Source organism: Solenopsis invicta, chromosome 16 (assembly GCF_016802725.1).
Source record: "Solenopsis invicta isolate M01_SB chromosome 16, UNIL_Sinv_3.0, whole genome shotgun sequence".
Classification (NCBI taxonomy): domain Eukaryota; kingdom Metazoa; phylum Arthropoda; class Insecta; order Hymenoptera; family Formicidae; genus Solenopsis; species Solenopsis invicta.
In genome coordinates this window covers 716048-741717 of record NC_052679.1, presented here as the reverse complement: position 1 = coordinate 741717, position 25670 = coordinate 716048, and the positions used below count along the sequence as shown (strand labels likewise).

Genomic DNA, 25670 nt, shown 5'->3' with positions numbered 1-25670 from the left:
CGCGTTTGATATATGATTATTAAGCGTTTGATACGCTGTCCCGCGATTATTCGAAATTGAAATGTTATTTTTTCACGTCATTTTACACTTTGTTTTAACTGATATAATATCAATGCAGATAAATGAATAGTAGATAGATAAGTAGATTATATAAATTAAAATTGACGAATAAAAATAAGTACAAGGCAGAAATGGTTTTGTTGAAGTGACTAAAAATTTAGCTAATTGCAGATGTAAAAGTAATTTTTTGTTGGATTATCAAAAATAATTATAAAGGACGCTCGAGCATAAGTAACGCTGCAAAAAATTTTGACATTCTAGCAACCAGCTTGAGTTCTTACATAACTATTTTAATAGTCTAACAAAGAATTATTTTCAGATCTGTATCCAGCTAAATTTTTAAATAATTTAACAAAACCATTCATTCTTTCTGTGTACAATTAATAATGACTAGCACATTTGTTAACTGGTTTTTAATTTAATACGTATTAATTATGTATATCAATACGACATACATATACGTATATCATATTGGATAGAATTTTTCGAGTCTTTACTGAAGATTAATTTATCACTTACCAATACGATGCGCAGCAACAAAGTTGTTACGTTGAAATTACATTGATCTGTAAAATATAAACATAAGATTTAAATTATAGTAACATAAACGCAATATAGATATATAAAAATAATTATCGTACATATAAAATTCTATTTCTACTTAATATTTATAATAATAAAATATTTATATAATTTTTAAAAAGCTTCTTGAAAGTATAACTTCTTGTGTAAACAAAATATTATAATAAATATTATAATAATAAAAATAAAATTATAATATATTATTATAAATAAATATAAATAAAATTTTTTCTCTCTCGTTTTCATTTTTATTTAAATTATTCAAATAAACGAGGAAGATTAATGACAAATAATAATTAAACGCATAAAATTTTATAATCATCTTTAAAAAATTGCTTGAAAAAATTTAATAACTATAAAAAATATATTTTTTTCAAGTATATTTCATTATAAAATTTTATATAGAAAAATGTTTTTCTCTAATTCCTCTTTAAATAAATTTAATGTATAAATAATACACTCACGCCACGTTACTCTCCGTTGTTACGTTCAATACCGTCTAAGCCTCTTCTTCTCATTCTTCAGTCACAACACTCGCGAAAGTACTATTACTTATAATCACCCGCAAATTAATTATTCAACATAATAAGGAACACGACGATCACGAGACACTTTCTACGGCACTCCCGAAGTTAAAAGTAGTTGAGACACGACGAACCGTTTCGCGATACTTTGTTCTTTGAATCACATTTCTCTTATACATAAAATTCGCCGCACATTAACTTTTTAACTTGTCGCAATGTCTGCGTTACTTTCTTTCATTTTGGTATCGAGATGCCAAATATTTCAGATTAAGAATCCAATTATTGGTGTCAAGGTCCTGATCAGGTCATTCCAAAAAAGCTCCAAGTACGCGAACAATTCGTCTGTGTAAAATTGAATTATAAAATCCATTATTAAAAAATATGTTATACAATAAAAAATTTATTATATATACAAAAGCTGAATATTTAGTTCGATGCATCGCGAGTTAATTAACGATTGATATGTAGCGAGTCCCCATTAATTGAATCGTTCGTACTGATCGTTCTCGCATATAACTCTGCGCTCTCAATCCGATAATAATAAAATTTTTGCTTTAGAATTCGCGAATAAGTCACAAAACGCGATGCGAAATGATGTAATCCACAAGTGACGTTAAGAGAGTAATTATTAATTAAGTATCGCAACGGAATGGTAAAGAATATAGGAGCAGTTAAAATAATTTCTGTTCTCCATTACAATTCCGATTTTAAATTCAGTACTTCAGTGAATCGCGCGAGAATCTGCTAAGTAATTATTGCCAATAGGTGTGATACATGCAAGTCATTAATGGGAGTTAATTAATCGTTAATTAATTCGAAACGGCAATCGTGAACTGTAACAATCGAAAACGATCAAACGTTTCAAAGGATAATAACGTGGTGACACGTTACACAACATTTCAACATTCGACACAAGCGCCAAAGTCACGTACTCACATCTAGTGTCGTCTTGAACACCTAACATATTAAGAACTAAAAATATTCCGTTATTTCAAATTGGTAACTTTAACAAATATTATCTTTTATACAATGCTATATCGCGCACTTTACGGACTCGCCTAAGCATCGTCTAAGATAACGATTCCTACTCGATATTGAGAGCATCTGAAGACCCGTTATTACAAAAATTCTTTTTCAATAAGTATGTGGTAATTTATTTGATATAACACATAACTAAATATGAAATAATCTATGTGTAATAATTAAAATTTGCTATCATATTTGTACTAATAACTAATTGTAAGTTAAACTATTATATTATTAAAACTAAAAATTAATTTTTTTTATTATTTTTCTGTAAATTTTTACGTTCCAAAAACAGTATAAGTATTTTTAAAAATTTGAATGCTTGATGAAAACTGAATTTACAAGAAACTTTTAAATTAAAAAATTTATTTTTGTTTTAATTGAAACAATGACGTATAAATTAATTGGTTATTATTAATATTTTTTCTTAAATTTTTACTAAAAACAATAAAAATAAATAATTTTCTTAAACTTACAAAATATGATTTATAAATATTCTAATTTTTAATCGCAAGTAAATCAGAACAATTTAAATCATTGCAAAAAATATCATAATTTAATTTCATGTCTTTTTATCGATTTATTGAAATTACATCTCATAATTTTGAGGTTTTCCGCAAAAACATAGAAGAAAATAATAAAGACAAATTTATTTCCATAAATGCTTTCCGATTAAAAAGAAGATAAACTTTATTCTCTTTAAAACATATGTATATCAACGGCAATCAAATACTCATTTGATTGCCGTTGATATACGTTTGCAAACAGCAAATTGATTTCCAAATAATCGTGAATTGTTTACTGATTGCTATGCAATGTAAGAATATTATTGTCCAACATTATTGCTGTACAAAAATGAAAACAAAAAGTAGTGTTCTACAATTTCTTGTTGTCACTTTTTAAAAATCTGTTTTTTAAACTCAAATCCAGTTGTCCATATAAATCATCGTGCAACTTCTCAACATTAAAACTGGAGTTATTTAAATGCAATCTTTTCTCCAATCACGTCTCTCTTTAGATTCGATTATTAAATCAGAAGAAACAAAAAATTCAAGCTTTATTTTAAGACAAAGTTCATTTGAGTTTCTCACTTAAATCGCGACAGATATAACATTACAAATATTAAATTGATTCTCAAGATAGCTTTATTAAATCATATTATGTTTTAAGATCGATATCGAGTTGAATTGATTCAATAAAGAATAAATTATAAGTACACATGGAAAGAACAATTTTGTAAACAATTTTGCTAAAAATGTAAGTTTAATCTGAAAATATTATTTCGTTGAACCATGAAAATTAATTATGTAGAACGTTCAAGTTGGTTGTTAGAATAATCAAACTTTTTACAGCATCGCTCATCATGCTTGAGCGTCCTACATAATTATTTTGGTAATGCAACAAGATTAAACGGTTAAAAAAAAATCCGTATTTTTCGCGTGTGGATTTAATTTCCTTTTATTTGAGATTGCACGCCTTAAAATGCGTAAGAAATCTACACTATCTGGCGAATTGCGTGCAGTTTTCTCTGTGACACTAATTAAATTACAAAGTCGCGCACATTCATGATTACGCACTTTGAGTCAAAACTTTACATGAAAACTACGTTACTTCCACCGAGATGCGAAAAACTCGCAGAATATGCAGCAAAAACCCTCGAGAGGTCTGGTAAAATATCTCAACGCTTCATAAGGTTGTTTTATGCGGATATCGCGCGCCCATGCAGATTTTAAGGTAAAATTCGACGCGACCGCGGCAAATCCGTCTCGCGACAATGGTTCGCCATTAATCACCTCGAAGTCTCGTTAATATTAATATCCAAGAGAAATACAGTGACATATTATATGCATACCCGCGGGGCATGCACATGATAATCCATAACCATGCAGGTCGGCAGTCGACAAAAGCGCATGAAACTTTGACGGTCGACTTTAAAACAATAAACCCGATCAAGCTGTGTAATGCGATTGAACGCAATTGATAAAGCCAAATCGCAATGTAGAGAATTAGCGCGGATCAACCGATATCAATTAAAACCCATGGGATCAAACGAATGCATTAAAAATCAATATCGTGAATCATCATCTCTCAGCACTATCAGTAATGGGTTTCGGGCAATAAAGTATTAACGAATAGTGAAATCTCTCATCACATTTTCTGCGCGTTGTCGTAGTAACGATAAAATCTCACGATAATGGGAATTAAATTTTCTATATGTCACAAGTGGTAATAAATTTTTAACAAGAGGCAGACATTTTCCAACTAATTAACGTTTTTTATTCAATAAGAGTCTCTATACATAATTAAATATATAAATGTATATAATTATAGATAAAAGTATATGCGGATATCTTTTCTTTTTCTTTCTCTTGTATAATGTTTATATATTTAAGAAAAATAATAAGAAAACTAATTAGAAAATAACTTTCACATTTTGTTTAAAAAAGTAAAATTACGTTATGCAATATTCTACGTATAATTACGTATACAATTTTATTATTATTATTATATATTATATTTTTATTATTATTAACAATTGTACTGTAAGTTTGAAATTTATTATTATTATAATTATTATTGTATATTATATGTATATGAATATATAAAGGCAATTTTTTTTATTTTCCTCAAACTTCACTTGATATTAAAAAGAACATTACTAAAGTTAGCCTTGTAATTATTTTTTAATCTTTTTTATTATTTTTCTCGTATACACAAACAGAAATTATTTAAGAAAAAATATATATACGTGCATACATTTTATATATAATTACATTCATATTTGGTTATAGAAGCTATTTTATCGGGAAAAAAATTGGTTCGGTATTTTCTTTCTAGTTTGAAGAATGGCATGCTATTTATAGTCTCGTAACGTGCAATAAAGAGGTATTTTAGCCCACTGTAGTAAGAGTATAGTGGCAATTTGATAGTCTCCCATTGATCAGCGGAACTCTAAGCGGAGAACAACGTCGGATGTTCCAGGGACAGCAGCCGCAAGCCGAGGACGAGAACACTCCACAGAAAAGGGTCGACAAAATCTTCGACCAGATGGACAAAAACCACGACGACAAGCTCACGCTCGAGGAATTCCGGGAGGGTAGCAAGGCCGACCCGAGGATCGTCCAGGCGCTCTCGCTGGGTGGCGAGTAACCCCAATTTTCATCACAGGCGGCACACGATCCTTCGAAAACGGGAGTCTCCACGTCGTCATTATCGTAATTATGTGTGACGTCGAGCTGGGCGAGCCGCTCGTCTCGATAATCGGCCGACGAGAAAAGACCTTGGGAGAAAAGGCAAGTCCACATCCGCGCGGTTTGGCATGCACGTGTGAATAAAATAGGCAATAACGTGAACGAGGAGCGAGGCGTCGGTGATGTTGAGATTTGCGAATATTTTTGAAGAGATCTTTCTCTCGTGTCGAAGAGCTAGTCCACCACTTCTTTTCTACTCTCTCACTCTATACTGATCTCTTTCTCTCTACACTGTACGTATCTCTCGCTCTTTCGGAGAAGATCGGTTCTCGTTCCCCGTTGGTGAATCGATCCCTCCGTCTTCGTTTACGATCCGATTTCGAGAATCTCGATGCTAATGTAACAGTAGATGTCTAGCAGTTCGAGCAGTCGTAGCTTTCAAGGAGACTGGACACGTGGCGAATTACATTTTTAGCTAGAGAGCATGCAGGACTTGGACTACGAATAAATTGTTATAGTGCGAACAATGAAGACATACGAATCACGGAAGGGAGCATCCCCGTTCGGGGCGGGTTCCCTCGAAAGCAGTTTCCTTTGTCGCATTGCTCCTCCTCTGCGGCTCCATTATTCCGTTGGCAAAGTAACGTCACGATAATACGGGTAACGAGTAAAATTCGAATACACTCGACGCGAGCACGCCGCTCGGAATTTCAACAAGGCTCGCCGCGGCTATTTCCGATTATTGCAAGCGCGCAGCCTCACATTAGGGAAAAAGGAAAGAAGAGCGGAAAAGAGAACGGTAGCGAGGGCGGGTAGCGGAGAGAAATTGCCGCAGGGAAAAGCATTCAAATGTGGACAGCTGATCGCGTATTGTGCGACTTTGTGCGTAGCGAACGCGACCGCAAACAAAATAAGGGGACACAATGAGCCCGTGGATATTTCAATAACGTCGAGCGGAAGAGTCCAGAGAAACATGTAAATTTTGCGACAATGAATAGCGCAGTGGTAATTCGACTTGTTTTATTTTTCCTCTTTCTTTTTATATACATCGCGCGCGCGTTCTATTGAAAAGGACCCCGCGCAATCCTTGTAGAAATTGGATTTCGGTGTAATTGGCTGAAAATTTCGTATGTTGTGTTTGATATCTTGTCACCAATGATGAACAGTCTCTACGACCGCCAATAAGTGACCATTTGACCTCGGCGAGACGCCATTTGTCAAGTATCTAAGATCACAATATTTTACTTTCAACGGGTCCTACACGATCAATAATTCCGATCAGTAATATCGACAGTGTGCATCAATATTTTTACAACCTAAGATTATTTCTACGATTATGTCATTCATTGTCTAACTATGAGCTGACGAAAATATTGACGCGTCCTCTTTACACAGTCGATGAATTACTGTCAATATCCCTACCACACTGTGATACTGATGCTCGAGAATCAAGAAATTTGGAACACTGTCAATATTCAAAATCAATCTATCAATATTAACCATACGGGATCAATAATATTATCAGTATTGATTGGTACTCTGATAGTATTATTGACCGTAAGATGCACGCCTACTTAATTAATTCAAGAATTATTTTTATGATTAATCTTGTTAATGACGCATTATCTAGTGTACAGAAGCAATAATCTACACTTTGATTAGTTCGAATTGTCGTCTATTAAATTCTTAACCTCATTATCAGACATACATTCAGTTAGTTACAGTGTTCTTGCGCGTTACACGTTCCTTCCACGGTTACGCATTGGCGCGATATTTATTATAATAATTCAGAGAGCGATTTCAGAGAATTAAGCCACTCAACCCAACGTCCTACAAACACATCTGAAAATAGCATATTCTAGATCCTGAATTAATTGACATGAGACAACAACGTTCATTACAATATTGACTTAAGACGCGTTTCACTTAACGCTCGCAACGTTCGCGAGCATTATTTGTCCTTGTTTAATATTCAATAAGGATAAAATAATTCCAAGAACGTTGAGAGCATTAAGTGAAACGCGTCCTTATATCAACGTCGTCTTTATAGTTTTTTGTTTAAAAATATAGCCAGTAAAAACTTTTTTAATATGTAAATAATAAAATAGGAATGCATCGTTGAAAATAAGATATTAAACACTTTTGAGAGATAGCGTCTCGTAGAAATCAAATATTGGGAGGAGCGCTCACGGAGAGACTTTTATCAGGATGTACAATATATCAGATTTTCAGCCAATTCCACCGAAATCCAATTTCCATAAGGATTGCGCGGAGTTCCTTCCTCGTCATTTCGAATTCAATCGTCGAATCGTGAATATTAACGCGGACTTTCATGTAACGCTACTTTATGTAACGCTTATATCTACCCAGTAGCACTGCACGGGATTATTCATTTTCAAATGTCAAAAAGCGTCGAGGAATAACGAGCATTGCGTGCCGCTGACAAAATTGCCGCGATCAGTCGATTTGACGCTGGCGTCATTTGCGCGCGATTTCTTAACAAATCGCCGTATCAGCTTCCCGCGTTGCCTAATACGCGGCATTAGAACGGCATGCGCAAAAATTCGGAGATACGGAGACGGTGACTAAGCAAAAAGGGGGAAGATGAATAATGGCAATCTGCTTTCCGATATTAATGAGCGTTTTACGTCACTTACACGACGAGGTGGTCGCCGGTGTTCAATTCGCCAGCTGCGGCACGCGTATTATCAATGGAATATTTGCCGGGTTATGGAATCGGAGAAAAAAAAAGCGCGAGGGGATAAATTCAATAGTGAATGTGAAGTGTAATTATACGTCGCTTATATATCTTAATTATAGTAGGAAAAGTTGCGCTAATATTGGTTTCGTGGCTCTCATAATGATATTCATCAGGAGCTACGCAAACAGAATTATACGAGAAAACGGTACCAATGAAATTAATGGATGATCTTATTAAATGCGAGTACCGCGTTTATAATAGCGGCCGATCGTCGAATATTAATGAGCAAAGTTGCATCTGCCTCGTGGATCTCTTGTATTGTTATTCTCTTGGGTCCACTTTTTAATCACAATCTCTTCAATCGCAGTCATCGACGTTCTTGATGCTCCACTTTCCAACTTCAACGACCTAAATCTTCATATTCAAGATGACTCGAGTGGAATAAAGCTAACGATCGATAAAGAAAAGAGTGCCCGGCGTCATTTGGAACAAGTATTTTTACCTGAAATATAAAATCACGAGAAAAAAAGAGACGAGGCAGAAAGAGCACGGTAATCTGCATTCTTCGCACAATGGCGATCAATTAATCATCATCGCGACGTGTCTCCGTCGAATATTAAACCGAAGTCAAAGACAGGAGAAACGGAAGGGAGAGAAATATCAGGTTGAAATAAAGCGTCAAGGGTGATTAAGTTGAAAGAGAGGACGCGGCTCGTCATCTCGGGGGCGGTCCGTCTCCGCGACGGAAGCGGTTAAGACGAACGTGGAAACGATTCGACGTCGAAAGTTGGTAAGCAACTTGTAATTTTCCGTAATCGCGCGATGTGTAGAGGAGACAATAAAGCGACGCGAGAGTAGCGAAACGCGATAACGACTTGCATTTAGTTGGCAAGCGCGACGTGACATTATTGGTACACGGATTTATCGGAATTTCGGATCTCTCTCCCATTCTCCGATATTAAGGAGAGAGCGTCAGATGGTCGCCGGATAAGAGCGGGGAGGGGGAGAGGGAAATCTAACGTGACAGAGCGAGAGCGCCAAGGACGATTAAAGGGAGTTAGGCGCGGGTGGAAGTGGATAGAGACGCGCCACGTCTCTCATCGATCGATCCGTTATAACGTTCTGCATTCCGCGGAAATCGGGATACGGATGCGGTCGGGAGCTCACGGGCGGTGGAACAAAGAGAACGGGCCAGACAAAAGTGCGAGAATCGCGCGAGAAAGAAGGAGGAGAGACGTGAAAAGCAAGCGTGGGCGAGGGTGCGCGACCGGCTATGCCGATGGCATTTCTTATAGGTGCGGAATCGCGCGAGAATGAATTCCTCTTGACAATGAGGAGATCCGAGAGGGAAGGGGGGAGAGGTGGGTGGCACGGTGATAAATCTTGCCGCGGTTCGTGACTCCGCGCTCGCGGAGATCCATTTAAAGAATAAACCGACGTTTACACGCAAGAGGGAGAGAGAGAAAGAGAGGGACAGAGGGCAGTTGTTGCCGTGGAAATTGGGAAAATATTTTGTGGAGGCATACGTGCGCTCGGACAGAAATAGCGGCAAGTAAAATAAACCCCGAAAGAATCACCAGACGACTTATGAAAAATGCATAGGCACTTGGTCCGGTGCAGACCATGCAATATGTAACACGGTTACCGCCGAAACTGCATGACGACGCTCTCTGGCTTACGCTCTCGCGCGTAAAAATGAGGTTTCGGGTAGCGAAGTTACCATCACGAGACAACGATCCGCTAAGTCTCTATTTTCTTTTCCATAACGTGCGCGGCTACTATCATTCGATTTTACGTACACCGAAAAGAAAATTTGATAATAATAATTAATCCTAGATGACAGTTACTAAGCTTTGATGAAATATGTAATTATAATTAAACATTCAGTTAAAATAACTAAATATTTAGCAATATTTAGTAACCGTTTAGTAATTATATTTAGTAATATTTAATAATATTTAGTAATTACATTATATTATACCAATTGGTCACTATTAATATAATTACTAAATATTAGTAAATATTTAATTACTTTAATCAAACATTTAATTGAAATTATTTTATCAAAGCTTCATTATTATTACACTTTTTTTCAGTGTATAATGCGGCGAGGAATGAGAGACGGGCGGAGTAATTAAAATTGCGAAAGCACAAAAACGGAAAATTAACCCTGGTAGCACAAAAAGATAGTTTCAATTATGTTGCAGACATATTCTACAGCTCAATTGTATATCATCACATTTGTAATGTCTCTGAGACCATCTTTTCTTGGAACGTTGCAATTGCAATATTTCTGCAGCCATCATGATTGAAAACTTAAAGATTAAAATATAAAAAAAAAATCTTAAAACCTTAAAAAGATTTGAAATCTTTCTGCAATGTATTTCGCAACATTACAAAAAAACATGCAAAGATTCTGAGATCAATAACTGCGCGCGCCTTGCTGAGAAGTGTTCACTGAAAATGTACATGTCAGCTCGTGCACAGCCGTCGCTCTTAACGTTGAATCTGAGATGGAAGAGCATTTGTCTTAAAAAAAAGAGACACATAATATTTATAATTAATATATAAAATTATTTTAAAACAAATCACATGAAAAATTATTTCTTGCTTGTTATTTCTGATTTAAAAAATCACAAACGTGGTTGCAATAAAAAAAATGCACATATTAGATTTATTTTCCGAATAGAGAAGATACGTATGTATATTCTTACTATCACGATGACATCCTATTCTTTTATTAGAAATAACATCGATACTTTATGTGATTTGAATTCATATTTTTATATGTTAAATATGCACACATCTTTTACAAATGTGTTGCAAATGGAGTCAAAGAGAATTACAGTGATCTCACTAAATCCAAATGTAACATTTTGTAATATTTTTGTAATATGTCTTGAGAATTGAAGCAATTTTGACACTGATTAACAATCTTGTAAGAATATCTTAGAGACATTACGGAACGTAAAAGTTTCAATGTTATATCTCTGTAAAAACCTTTCTGTGCTATCAGGGAAGTTATCCAGTCGGTAAAAACAAATGAAATGAATAAGAACGCAATCACGTTGATGAGTGAATTTTAAACCGACTTTACGAAACGTGTGCTTGCGGAATTCCGCTGCCAAAGAAGAATTAAATGTTTTAACGTAAAGATAAAAAAAAAGATAAGTTTGCCAAGTTGAATAAAGAAAAGACGCCTTTTGGAAGGCTGGAATTCACGGTGTGCCATTGAATTTTCAAAGCAGCGTCGTATCTTTTTCCATCGCTATATCTATTCTCCAATTGGGTGGCTGTAAAGCGAAAGAAGATACGAGTTCCAACCTACATAGGAATGAGACTCTGTACGAGAAAAACGTCGCGTAACCAGCAAAAATTCACAAGCTCGGGAATGCCTCTAGAGACGTAAATGCGAGATGCGTTGCAAAGCGCGTGTTATTGCTCTAAATAACGCGCGCGTATTCATATGTGCTCGCAAAAAGATAAAAAAATTTCACGCACCTGAGATAGCGCCTGGAACTAGAGCGCAGAAATAGACTCCACGAGCATAATTGAACGGACTGGTCCGGCATAATAGACAAATATTAATTTTTCGCAAAAATGTACTCGTCGCATCGCAAGTCCGCAAAATAAATCGCTGCTTAAAACAGTAAAACTCCACTATTATCTCGCGTGATTTAAGAACCGCGTATTCATTTCGCGCGTAGGTGTCAAACGTGTGTGGAACAATAAAATGAAATACCATGAATCACCCCGACTTGTTCGCTTTTGCTCGATACACTGAAAAAAAGTCTGATAATAACGATCGAGTCTAGATGAAAGCTACTAAAGCTTTGGTGAAGTAATTTCAATCAAATGTTCAGTCAGTCTAATCAAAATAGTAATTATCATCAAATGGTCCGGTTATTACAAACAAAATTGTACTATATGTTAAATTCGTAATATATGTCGAAATGTATCCATTTGAGTTATTTTGAAATTCTGCATTGTTATTGCTGTTACTTAATGTACCGTTAATTTAATTAAAACAATGGAGTTGAACAATTTAACTTAAGAAATATATTAAATATGACTCAAATTTAGTTTATTACTTATTGTGTATACTAATATGAGTTTACTTTAACATTAAGCAATTAACTATAGAAATAAGTTTTTTCAATCAAATGTTTTGTGTTAAAATAATAAATTCGACACAAATGAAATTAGAAATAACAAAAAAGTCAATATTTAACTCAAAAAATTGATTTAAATTTGATCTTTTGACATTTAACAGTGTAATGAATATGAACAAACGATTGGTCATTATAATTATATTTTATAATATTTATCAAACAAAATACATTTGGTATCAGACTTTTTTTTACAATACTCGCACACATTTCGTATTGCGCTATTAATTCTTTTTTCAGAGTTACGCGAATCTGCATACAATCACTCGCGCGCACAGAGAATCCCGAATAGTTCGCCTAACATTCGCATTGCGATAAACACCATCTTGCTCCGCGCATAGCAACCTCCTTCCCGCCCCGGCGAGAACAAAATAGCGAACTATATCGAAATTCTTCGCGAGATTTATCGCGCGATTCGACGCAGACATTTTTCCGAACGCTCGACGAATTTCAATCGTAAAAGCTGAGCGTGTAAAAGTTTAGTACTTAACACTTTGTGCACACGATGCTTTTAAACACCTTCTCCATGAACGATTAGGTCATTCGCGTTTGAGTTAATTTTCATTAACTCTTTTACAGGTATAATGATAGATATGGATGATAAAAATATATGTCGAGTTAAACAGACTTGAATAAAAACAACATACGTTCAAAAAAACCGTCGTGCACACGATTGTGAGTACAAGAAACGATTGTACACACACATGCACGCATGTGTTGTTACATAAATTAATTAATTATACATAAGTGAAAGATAGGTTACTCACTCCTCGCCGCCTCCAATGGTCGCCCGACATCACCCAGGCCAGCTCCTCCTCTCGGAATCCTACGTGGATGCTTGAGCTGCTTCCCCATGGCACTCTCGCACACATACACACACATACACGCGCGCGCGCGCGCGCGCTAATTAGCGAAACGCAACGAATACAGGAACTAATCACGCGGACCGATAATTCCCAATTAAACGTGTCACGATTTAGGACCGCCTCGTTCTCGTCGCGCCTCTACGACGTTTCGTTGGTCATCGTCGAAAATTTCGATGGGAACAACAACCGTACTCTGGTTTACCGCGCGCGGCACGCTAGGGTTAGGAACGCCGAATCGAAGAATACCGGTCGTCGCCTGCTTTCCGTGCACACGCTATTTAGCGCGAACGCGCGTCTTTATGAATTACTAATCAAACGAGTGTTTTGTTCAAACGCGTCTGTGTAAACAGACCAAAGATTAAGATTCCTTTCTGCGCGCGTTGAACGAGCGGCAATGCGTGCGTGAAAAGTAGGTTAACTGTACGACGCGCCGCGACGCGACGTGACGATTCGTTCGAAAATACAGAGAAGCGGAGGAGAGTAATACAGGATTCAGTACTCGGCACAATATTAACACAATTTTCGATCGCGCGAATTCCGCGAAACGCACGTTTTACTAATAAAAAATCAATCGCGACTTGCTGTTAATACTCGAGTATATGCGCGACTCGCGACACGCCTCGCGCTTTTTAACGATCTGAAGTTGGCGGACGAACTGCGAGTGCTTCAATCGATGCGCGCCGTGCGCGGTAAAAAGTTCAAATGTTCAAATCGTTCAATGCGATGTATCTTACGTACGTATAAGCACGTAATAATTATATGCTTTAAATCAACTTGGTTAATAAGAAAATTGATAAGGATATGTATTGTAATTACGGAGATCTTTGGTCACAACCGAAGATTAGCAACAGTCGGTTGTGAAAATTCTTCAGTGATTCTTACATATGATTTAATATCTCTGGAAAGTATTTATATAGTTAATTGAAAAAATAATTATATATCAGTCTCATAACTAATAGCCAAAATTAGAGAAATGTACGTTATCATATAAAATTTCATAACTTTGAATAAAAAATGATTTAAGAAGAAATACTTTCATACTTAAAAATTGGCATTCCAAACTGTTATAAAAAAAAAAAATTTATGTGTACAGTTGTTCAAAAAGTTGAGTTATATAGTGATCTGAATGATGTATTTTAATATACACGAATGGACATAAATTGAAGATATATTATATTTACATTTTAAATAATGTTTTTTTCAACAAATGTATGTAGCGTTAAAAATATTGAAACTAATTATAAGAAATATTTTTCAATATTATTGATTACATTCAACAAAAATATGATAGCGATGTTCCTCGCATTTTAACTCGAAATATTATCGTGTAAATTTTGATTTTTTTTTTAATACCTCGTGATTCTTTCAATATAAATGAGAATTAGAGTTTGAAAATAAAGAAAAAGTAAAAATTTACAAATATAAAACAATCACATTCTATATACAATAGGGCCATTTATAATTCAAGACAATTTTCTACAAATTTTTTGAAAAGCACGAAACCGGCTGGCAACGCACAAAGCTTTTTTCCCTATATCGTTAAAAATACGCAGCAAAATTTAATATAGCGTAACAAAAGCAAATTTTAAACATTAAAAAACTTAATGTCGTCAAAAGTGCACCAAATTCCTTGCACATATTTTTCAGTAAACAAATACTTTAAATTTAATCTACTTGCAAAATTTAAAAATACGCTAAATTTCATGACCTTTTTAACAGTGTAGAATAGTGTATCAAATTTTTTCAAAGAAAGGTTAAAGACCGCTATTCGTCTGTAATATTTCAAAGAAAAGAAATGCGCCAGGTCACTCGTGTCGAATCGTGTTTACAAAATGTTAAAATTACTGAATTACAGAAACGCGCCGCCGCACCATCCATACTTCTGCAATTTTTATCTATCGCGTGTCACCAGCGCCCACGTGTCGTCCCATCTATCCCCGTCGCGTTGCCAAATTTGTAACATCCGACGTCACAGGCATCTGCATTTCATCTCGTCTTTTCTTAATTTTTCAACCGTGCGAAACTTGCCATCGCGTCGCGTCGCGTCGGCTCGCCATAAATTCACGGCGCGTGTGCTTGCACCTTCAACATCCGCGTCCTTTCCACCCCTTTCCACTTTACCACCGTCCCTTCTCACGTGGCAAGAATTTCAGTGACCGACCGTGTGGATAAGTTTATTTCCGAATAAAACTTGAACGATGGCCAAGCAGGCGCCTCCGGTTCTTCAGGCGGTCGACTCGCAAAACTCATTTTCCTCGGTTGCTCGACGACGAACGTTTTTCACTTCCCATTCCGTCGTTAATTTCGCCGCCCGACTAGCTGCAGATTTCCCCGCGAATAAAAATTTACAGCCGGCTGAAATTTACGCTATTTTTCATCGCACCCTTTACTTTCCACACGTTTCCATTCGTCGGAAAACCATCGAACACATTTTTCGCCGCCCTGCCACCGCGGGCACATTTCTCTTTTCACGCTTGCCTTACTTCCTCCCCCCCCCCCACTCTCTCTCTCTTTCTCTCTTTCTCCTGTTTCACTCCCGTTTCTTTATTGAGGGAGATGCGCTGGTGAACGCGCATACAAACGTGCAGCAATGTGGTTAACGATTCCAGTTTCGCAGCGAAGTAAAATCGCACAGCGATAACAACGGCGAAGCGAATTCCGGGATAAATGTTTGCATACTGCAATACATCAGCAGCCAAGAGCGACGATTAATTACACCCATGATAAACTCGAAAGCCATTACGCCCTCGGCGCATTGTGCTTGTACGCTCGTAGCGCAGCTCGACAACGCGCTTCAAAGACATTCAAGAATTCGCGTGTACGCGACGCTTATTATCCCTTTCAGGAGTCCGACGATGCACGTCGGCACTTTCATTTATATTATGATTTCAAAACGCGCCATTCGGACAAGCAAAGCTGGGATCGTGAAATTTGCATCCGGCCACGTACATACATACACCGCCGCGCCGCGCGCGACCTACTCATAAACAAATATTAACCATTCCTCTCAAACCGTTTGGTGAGTCAATTCTCCTCGAGCGGACCCCGAGGTCGTAATTAATTGGCGGCGAAAGGACCGATATCCCGAAATTCGTCGATAGCGAGATCCGACGCCCACCCATGGCGTCGTCACGCCGGTGTGATATCAATCACTCGTTACGGATCGGTGCGCCCCATTATTTAGCCGCGTCAAATATTTATTTACGATGCCCGCAGAGTCAGGAAGACACGCGCGCGCACACACACACACACACACACACACACATGCACACACGTACGCGTGCTGCTGCATGCACTTCAGCGAAATGGCGCGGACGTTTTCTCTGCACGCGTGACGGGCGTCGTGAAACGACACGATATTGGCAAACTTCCCGGCGACAATTTTTTTTTCTTCCTTCGCCTCCCCTCTCGCCACCTTTCTTGTCCCTTTTTTTCGCCGCCCATCGGCATCTCTCGCCGAGATCAAATCGGATTAGCGCCACGCCGAGGAGAGATGATACTGGCAAATAACGTTTCTCCGAGAGGCGCGCAGCGTTAACGTTATTACCTGCAATCCATTTTCTCCTAGGAAGCGCGCGAGCTCACCGCGACTATTGGTCGCGATTCTCGCGTTTACATAATTCGCAGGTCAGGGATTATGACGCATCGCTTCAAGAGGGATACTTTATCATGTCGCGAGATACGGATTTAAGCGCCATCCTCGAAAACGTCAGCTAATGCCGTCAATCATGAAGAAATGGGAAGTTGTTAAGGGGATGCTAAAGTCGTGAACATATTTTTATCGACTGAACAACGACTTACAATACACACGTACGATTTACGAAATATCGATACGTCACTATATCCCGCCGCAGCAATATTGCACGCATGTAGATGCGCAAATTTTCAAGCACACTAATCTTTCACGTTGAGTATCCAAGCCAAAAATTGAGAACGCAACGTTATTTTATCGTGTAACCCAAACCTCGGGCCATTTCCATTTTGTGCAAACAGACTGCAAAACTTTTATATGAAGCAAATATTGGCACACGTTGATAGCTATAAACGTCATATTAGGTCAAGAATAGGTAAAACAAATTTAAGTTTCTTAATTTTTTTTGTCCTCTCTCGGCGTAAAGTCGACCTTTAATTGAGAAAAAGGTTTTTTAAATCTGTAAGTACAATTAGAAAAATAGTGTGCTGAAAGAAATTCGCGTTTGATCGGTGGAACATGATAATTTTAGCATCCCCTTAAAAGAGAGTTAAGAGCAAACGATGCTTAACAATGTTTTGCTTCTCTTTCAATTGACGACGCAATAAAGACGGGGAAAATAAAATTTGGTGAAACGCGGAATCGCCGTTACGACAACATCGACTTGTTGACATGGAGCGTAATTGCGAAGAGCAATGGAGCTTCCGCGACAATAATATTGCCGACGTTAAACTCGCGCCCGTCCCTCGAGGATTTATTTGTCATGTTTGCGTCGATCAGGATTTAAGCAAGGACGCGAGCAGATAGCCGCCGCTGGAACTTGGAGCGTCCTATAAGGCTCTTAAGTTTAAGTCCCCGACAAGTTGCCCGCCCTTCCGTTCAATCATCCCGGTCGACTCGACTGCGAGAGAGTTTCGCGTTCTCTCGCAGAAGTTACTCTCGGGGCGAAGTGAAGCTGGCACGAACAAGCGGTAATCGCTCGCGCGAGCTTAGCCGTTGCGTCGTCGGATCGATGCCGGGAGAATATTTCGACGTAACTCATCCCCTCTCAAAATAACGCTTACGTCTCAGTGGAGCGAGCGCGATACGCGGATGCAGGGAATACCGGTACTCGGGGGTAAAGAGCATTCAGAATCCCGCTCCCGATATCCGTTCAATTGAGAGAATTGCTCCGCTAACTTTCGCGACGTTACGAACTTTACGACGGTGTCAGAGTTCCGCTCCACATCGTGTGCACCAGCATCGGGGAAAGGACCCTGCCAAGTGCCCGCGGCTGTCAAACTTCCCTCAATATTTGAACCCTAGTGTAAACAAATAAATTCCCACGTAGCGCCGCACATACGATCCTAATGTCCCGATACCCATCGTTGCTTTTCACATGTACGGTTTCTACCCTTCACCTGTCCACCCGATAGATACACGACCGCAAATCGATGTAACTATCGTTCCCGTCTCTCCCTCTCTCTCTTCGCGGTACAAACCGGCGAAAGATAATATTTATAAACCCAAGGAAAATAGTTTGTGCAAAAGCAACGATAGCGAAGCTCGAAAAACATTTCGAGCAACGACGCGTGGAGAGACGGAAAGTGTGCCGCTCGTGCACAACAGACCATCTTGTCCGCTGACGAGACGCAAAGTCGCGCACAAATGTTGGCGGGGCGCCACGTACGCGGTGGAAAGTGGAAAGCGAGCACGCAAGGAGGAGCGGCAGCTTTAACATTTGATTCTCGTAGTTGCGGCCCGCGATGCCGCTCTAATTGTCACGCGCACCCTGGCATTTAATCAACCTTGAATGGCAAACAACAGCGAGAATTCATCCGCAATGTTGGCGCACGCGAATCGCCTCGAGAGAACGGGCGCGCACAGAGAGCCAGCTCCCCTAATACGAATATAAATATTGGCGAGAATCAACACGTGTCGCGCGCCTCTCATTAAGAGGCGCTGCGCAGTCCTCGTTTAAATAACGACCATTTCATGACGCGTATTTTACGCCGGCGCGGCGTGCAAATTTATCCTACAACCCAGGGCCCTATGTCGTCAAGATTTATTTGAGAAGCTTCGTCATCGAACACGCAAAAAAAAACCCTCGTTTCTCGTTTCCCGCGCCTCGCTATACGTTACGCTAGGGCGTCACAGCATCCGTTTTACACGGCTGTGTTGAAAACTCTATCTTTTTTTCATCGCGATTTAGTACGCGGTATTCAGATTAATGCAAATGTTACGTATATACCGTGAACGGCGAGTAGCCGATTTCTCGGTATAACAGAGAGTAAATCAAAATTAATAAAGGTAATTATGAGATTTCGTTTTGCGTGAGAATTCTAATAGGACGTCGCGTCCACATTAATCCTGGGGTAACGTAATAAACGTGCGCGCGGCTCGAATTGCGCAGCAGGAAATATCAAAGTCGTCCGGGAGTATGTGTGTGTGTCCTTCATCGTTCGTACACTGTAGACTCGTATTCGAGAAATATATTACTGTTATACCAACCATTGTAGCGCCATAAAAAAAAATGAGAATAGCGTTTAGTGGAAATATCTTTAGAGAGATTCCTTGTCACGGTCGCTTGGACTTCACTTGCGCATTTTCAGTCTCTTACTTTGAAAGTTACTCGCACGGGGGAAATTCCGGACGAATCTCGTCGTCAGCTCGTTATTTTTATACTTGTACGTTACGCTAAGGTAAGGCTTTAAAAGCTCTCTCGACTTCACGTTACTATCACTGTACTAAGACACTCTACATTTTTGCTGGTAAAAGAAAAACACTCTACTCCACACGTTAAGACTTTAACGATACTCTCGATTACTCGTGTTACTCGCGTGCGTGCCCGCCTCGCGGAAACTTGTGGACGTTGCCCGAGCGAGCGGGCGTGAAACTATCATTTTGTAGCATGCCTCGAACATCGGAGCGAGAAACTGTACGACTTCACTTTGCGATGAGCAGAGCGATTTTTCCTAAGGGAAAAGGCAAGTGCAAACACGAACGCGCTAACGGCGCGCCCGCGCCAGTTCACTCCGACCTGTCCGTAAAAAACGGATGCAAGCGCGTTTTAAAGTTCGCTCCGCGTACGCGGCCTGGATATCACTTGAACCTTAGCAATAATCGTGGAACACGATCTAATTTGTTAGATCCGTGGCGCAGATTTTTTTAATTTGCCGTCGAGCGTTAAAAGCTGTGGTTGCACCAACCATCAATTAACATGAAACCTTAACGTTTTCCCTCCGCGGCGTTTACTCGCGAGAGCCTCTCCACCGCGATATCCCGATAAATTTGGAGAATTTTTGAACGCGCCTCGGTAACCATGTCGCGAATTAAGGTCCCCTCGAGATAAAGCGCGCCCGAGATTAGTTTGGAAAATAAATGCTACCCCGTTATCTTATTTGCACTTGTAAAATTTACTTCGCCATAACTTTCATGTCATCAGCGTTAATCAAATCCGGTCTCCAAATTTATCAAAGGACTCGCATTAAGTGGAATTATAATCTAGCTGAAGATAATGAATCACTGACCTGGAGTTAGTTAAATCAGATTGTCGGTGCAACTCGGCTCAAGTTGTGGACGACGACGACGACGACGCGCATACCCACGCGGCTCTCGGCGACGTGGTGGTGAATCACTTCGCCGACGGCGTACGAGAGACGGCCCGGTCGGGGCAAATTGGTGCCGACGATGATTTCCCAGCGATCGGCTTCAGCAACAGGGCCTCCTTCCCGTAACTCTTCGTTTCCTACCGAGCTATCACGGCGCGATCGAAAGTTCTATTTTTCTAACACACACGTCCGATTTTCGCTTCGACGCAGTCGCAACATTGTTGCGTCAAAAGTTGTAAGATCGAAGGGAACGCACATCGTTGTCACCGGCCTCGGTCGGGGAAGAGAGAGGCGGCGAATTTTCGCGATTTTCCGTCGGGATTTTTATCGCCGGCGTTTCGCGCGATCGATCTTGGCGGCGGCGGCGGCGGCGTGTCAGGTGGGAGAAGATTGCGCCAGCAGAGGTAATCATGCGCCACAATAGAGAGCGAGAGGAAGAGAGGCGGAAAAGGAGAAAAATAGAGAAATTTTTAAAAACGTTTAATGAGAAAAAAAATAATCCATCAGCTTCAGCAAGCTTAGCTTTTCCAATATCCGCGGGCACCCCCGCGACCCTCTGATTATTTTCTTATAAACGTCGGCTTTTTTTCTCTCCCCCCTCCCCCTTCACTTTTGAAACTGTTTCTCTACTCTGGCGCAATAAGTTAACTCTGCCGATGGACTCTTGGCCCCGAGACTAACGCGGAGAACGAAAAAGTGTGAGAGAGAAACGGGAAGACGAAGCGGTGTGCATCGGGTTAAGTTTACCTTCGTATAAGGAGTTATTAAGCGAAAAAAAAAAAAAAATCGTCTTTAAGCAATTTTTACAATTTTCAACGGGAAGCATAAATGTAAGAGCCGAACCTCGCTTAGTAAAATTCCTAGATGCTTTTCGTGTTAACTGAATTCTCGTAGTGAACGCTTTGTGAGAGAACTGAAAGTCTCCTCGTAATTCGCGAAGAGGAGGAGAAGAGAGATGAGAGCGGAGGTAAACGGCGCGCGACGAAAAGTGCTGAGGGAAAGGAAAGCACGAAAGGAAATCAAAAAGCCCAACGTGCCTGCTCCAGGCGATGTTTCCCCATTTTCTCTACGCTCATCTCGGCGCGGTGCGGCGCGACGTCTTTTGGCGAGCGGCCGTTCAGGAAAGGCGCCATTACACGCCGTTGGTGATTAGCGATTAACCGAACACCGAGCGTGATCGGAATGACGGAAGTGGTAAAAATAAACGCACCGAGCGAGAAAAGTGATAGCGGCGAGAGAGAGAGAGAGAAAGAGACCCCCCCGGGGTTATTACGTAACTATCGGCCCGGGATAATTATTCCATTTGTATTCGTTAGGCGGGCTCGCGCATTTATTGTGTGCGCGCGGGCGCGCGCGAGATCGGAGCGTGATAGAATATCTGTTGCATCGCGTTGCGCAAGTTTATTCTTTACGATTCAACATAATTTTAACCGCTTGGACTCGACTCAATTCCATTTCGATGGCGCTAATGGCTGTGAAATAAGCGTTTTCAATGCAAATTTAATCCGGCAAACAAGTCTCAGCGTCGCATTCGTACCTGTGACCGTTTATCGCCGCGTATAATGCAACGCGGCAATCGGTTTGAATCCCTTCAAGCGCATTACGATAATTAATTTAAAGCCGCTGCACCGGTAACCGATTTAATTTCGCCATATTACCGCGCGAACGAGAAATTAGTCATTTTCGTAGAATGGCTTTCCCGCGGATGTCTGCGTTCCGCAATCGAGCGCTCGGCATCCGCCTCTAATTTGCGACAAAGGCTTTGAGACGCGGGTCGTCGGCGGTAGACACGCCACCGGAGACAAAAGGCGCGCTTTCGAGGATAAAGCTGTCGGACGATCACATCCCGCGAGCTATCCGTGTCGCCGTGTCGTCCGAGCGCAGCTGGAATGGAATTGCGCTCCGCGTCACGGTGGCCTCCGAGATTTGGAATTTTTATCACGATTTCGCGATAACGCGTTCGCGAATTTCGCCCGTATTTCCACTGCTCGCGAAAATAAACGGCACTTTTATGGTGATCAGATTCGATCGGATTCGACGCGTACGGCCAGATTTCGATAAGAGTTTTCAAGATCTACATTCCGTATTTCCGGCCTTCTCGTTCCCGCTTTTCCTTTTTTCTTTATTAATAGCCAGAGATAAATCAGTTGCAGCTTTATACGTGCCTCGAGAAGGATTGTGAGGCTTAACCTTCTGTAACCCATTTCCCGATTGTTATTGAGCCACTCCGACTATATTACTCCTCCGGGAGGCGTTGGTTATTTCACAAAGATACATGAATTGATATATCTATCACGGTAGCGTGAAAATAGATGTTAGGACGTTATTTTATTGTGAGTTATAGAAGGTTGACGTAACGAGAGCGTTCACGCGATTATATAGAGTACCCAGAACTGTTACCACTTCTCTCATTTAACGATTTCTTTGACCATCCCTGATACAATTCTTTTCTTAGCGAGACTATTGCTTCAGCGCGGCCCCCTTTTTTGATACGTCACGTTATCAAAAGATTATTATGACCTGAAATAAATTTTTGAATCAATGCGCACGAGTGCAAATTATTGGCAGGTATAGAAATTCCTATACTTCGTTCAACGATAACTTAGTACAAGTTTAATATTATATTTGATATTGAACATTGAAAAATTTGAAATAAAGAAAATATCGTTCAACTATATTTCTCTGAGACTTACAACGGTGGAAGAAATACAGATGGAAAAAGTAACAGTTTTGAGGGACCGTCTCTCGATGTACTAATCCTAAGTTTCACTCCATGGGAGCGGATTTTAAGTTATAAGCATCCCCGCGTTAAATATATACTACTTGGACTGTATTGCGAAATTGCCAAGTGTAAATACGACGGTTAATACCGTGAATTATTCATACGTTTCCTAGTCACTTCCGAGGACAGGCGCCCTGGGAGGGCGCGGACAAACCTAAACGGAATTGCAATGGAATTGAACGGAGATACGATGCTCTGGGATAAGCGTGAGTTTTTTCCGACATTTCTCTCCACAATTATACCTTCTCTCACTCTCCCTCTATTTTTCTCTCACTCTCTTTCTCTATTTCTCTCCACTTGTTTTACGCATCGGCGACCTCGAAAAGTGCGCGGCTTTTCGATGATAACGTTAAAAATAAAAGGAAAAAAAGTATATTCTCTATACTATAGTAAGATATTGCTATTCTTAAGCGTGCGAGATGCACGAAGGCTATTCTAATGTGTACCGTTATACTTATCGCTACTTGTACCGCTACTATTACCGCTAGTATGTACTCTAACGCTAACTACTGTTACTATATTTGCAGCAACGTGCGAAACTTTTCCGTCTAAATGCATAATATACATTCTCGAGAGACACGCCCATAAACACATACTGTCCACACGTACACGCGCGTACACTACTCGACATTGCATCCGCTCCGTGCACACGGAAGGAGAACACGACACGTACACTTAATAAACGGCAAAATCATTGTTTTACGAACTTTCTGTGATAATTATTAACAATCACTAAATACGAGGAGAAATACTAAGTACGGAGCGAAGAAAATGGAGCGAGATGACGGAAAGTCTAACGAAGGAGGAAAGAAAATGCACGATTATAAGGGATAGGGAGCGCGGTGCTGATGGAACAAAAGGCGTCTTGTTAGGTGATATAAAATTATTGTTCCGTAGTTTGTTGTACGATCGACGATCCGTTGTAATGGTTGCACTTGCTCTGATCCTGCAACAGAGACAAAAAAGGGGGAGAAGAAGGAGGAGAGGAAAGAACGGAAGCAGAGAGCGAATGCAAACAGATAACGCGACCTCGAGACGTTGCTCGGTTACCACAAAAATCTAAGCGCATTGTTATTTTGTATGGTCCCATGCGTTTTTTCTAAATGACGACATCGTGACATGCGATATGATGGCGATTAATAAAAATAACTTCAAGCACATACAATTGTTTTCTCTTCTCATATTTTCCTATTCTTGAACCTTTCCAGCTGCTGTCCCTTCCTGTAGAATTATATAATCCTTAAACATGCAGTCTTTGAGTATCCTGTTTATAAAGAGAAAATATTTATGCGTCACCTCTAAAATTTATAGTAAGTATAAATATTCTTATCTTCAATTAATTAATAAATTATTGCTGTTTCTCATCTTTGTATAGTACCGATCAAGTATTGCATCACTTATGGAAACAAGGAAGTCGTTACTTTAAAGAAAAAAAATATGCACGCGTAATGATAATATTATGAAATCTTATTTTAATGCTGTTATAATAGTGTTTTATTTTAATGTGAAATAACGGAAAAAGTAGAATGTTTTAAATTTATACAATTAAAAATAAGTGCAAAGACTAATGAGAGTCAGCGCGGTTAACAATGCCTACAACACATCAAAAATGGACATATATTCTTTGTTTATTATATACAAGTTCAAACGTTTCGACTCTTCTTTGTCATCGTCATCGTCAGTTTAATAATAAGTTCCAACAACAAAAATTTAATTGAAATATCAGGACATCGTGGGTTCGGTGTGCGGACAGAGTCACTCACGGTTTGCTGAACCCAAAGTGCAAATTTCCCACCGTGTATAATATGAGAGGAGATAGTTTGATCCCTCCCAAAATGCCAAACGAGAATCCGTGAAGCAACGGATAGTAATTCAGTAAAACTTTTTTAATCCATAGAAATACAATTGATTCCGTTTCACTGTAACGTGATGTTTTTCACAGCGTTACTTCTAAATTCTAAATGAATTTTTGACGTTGTTGAGCGCATTGTTAACCGCGTTGACTCTCATTAGCCTTTGCCTTTGTTTTTAATTGTTTAAATCTCGTCTTTCTTAAGTATATTTGTTTTTTTATGTTTGTATTTTTTTGTGGAGTGATGCAGTATTTTTAATTGGTATTGACCATGTAGACATTATGGGAACTGAAGTAATTACATTGAAAATTTTTGACATTTTTTTATAACGAATTGAGTAAAAGTACAAAAGCGAATTATATATTTATTTTAAAGAATTACATTTTTTTTAAATTACATATTTTTTTATTACATTTTTAAAAATAAAAATAGTGTTTTCTTTATATCAATTAATTTATTTCATTATTCTGTGCGTAAAAGTATTAAAGTATAATTATCTAAAAATCAATAGTTGGGATCACGAAAATATTTTATATTATATATTTTATGTCGAAATATGGTACGATAAAATATAAAATATCTCAAACTATTGATTTATCGATAACTTTACCTTAATACCTTTATAATTAGAAATC

The 25670-nt window shown here is 39.1% G+C and overlaps 1 protein-coding gene across 2 annotated transcripts in view; it reads left to right on the top strand.

Moving 5' to 3' along the window:
• Nucleotides 1-24342, top strand: part of LOC105196071 (frequenin-1) — a 79210-nt gene extending 54868 nt beyond the window's left edge. For both annotated transcript variants that reach the window (XM_011161799.3, XM_039459154.1), the window contains one exon: nucleotides 5175-24342. In XM_011161799.3, coding sequence (XP_011160101.1) covers nucleotides 5175-5342 — 168 coding nt within the window. In that variant the 3' untranslated portion in view covers nucleotides 5343-24342. The remainder of the gene's footprint in view (nucleotides 1-5174) is intronic.
• Nucleotides 24343-25670: the final 1328 nt, after the last annotated feature.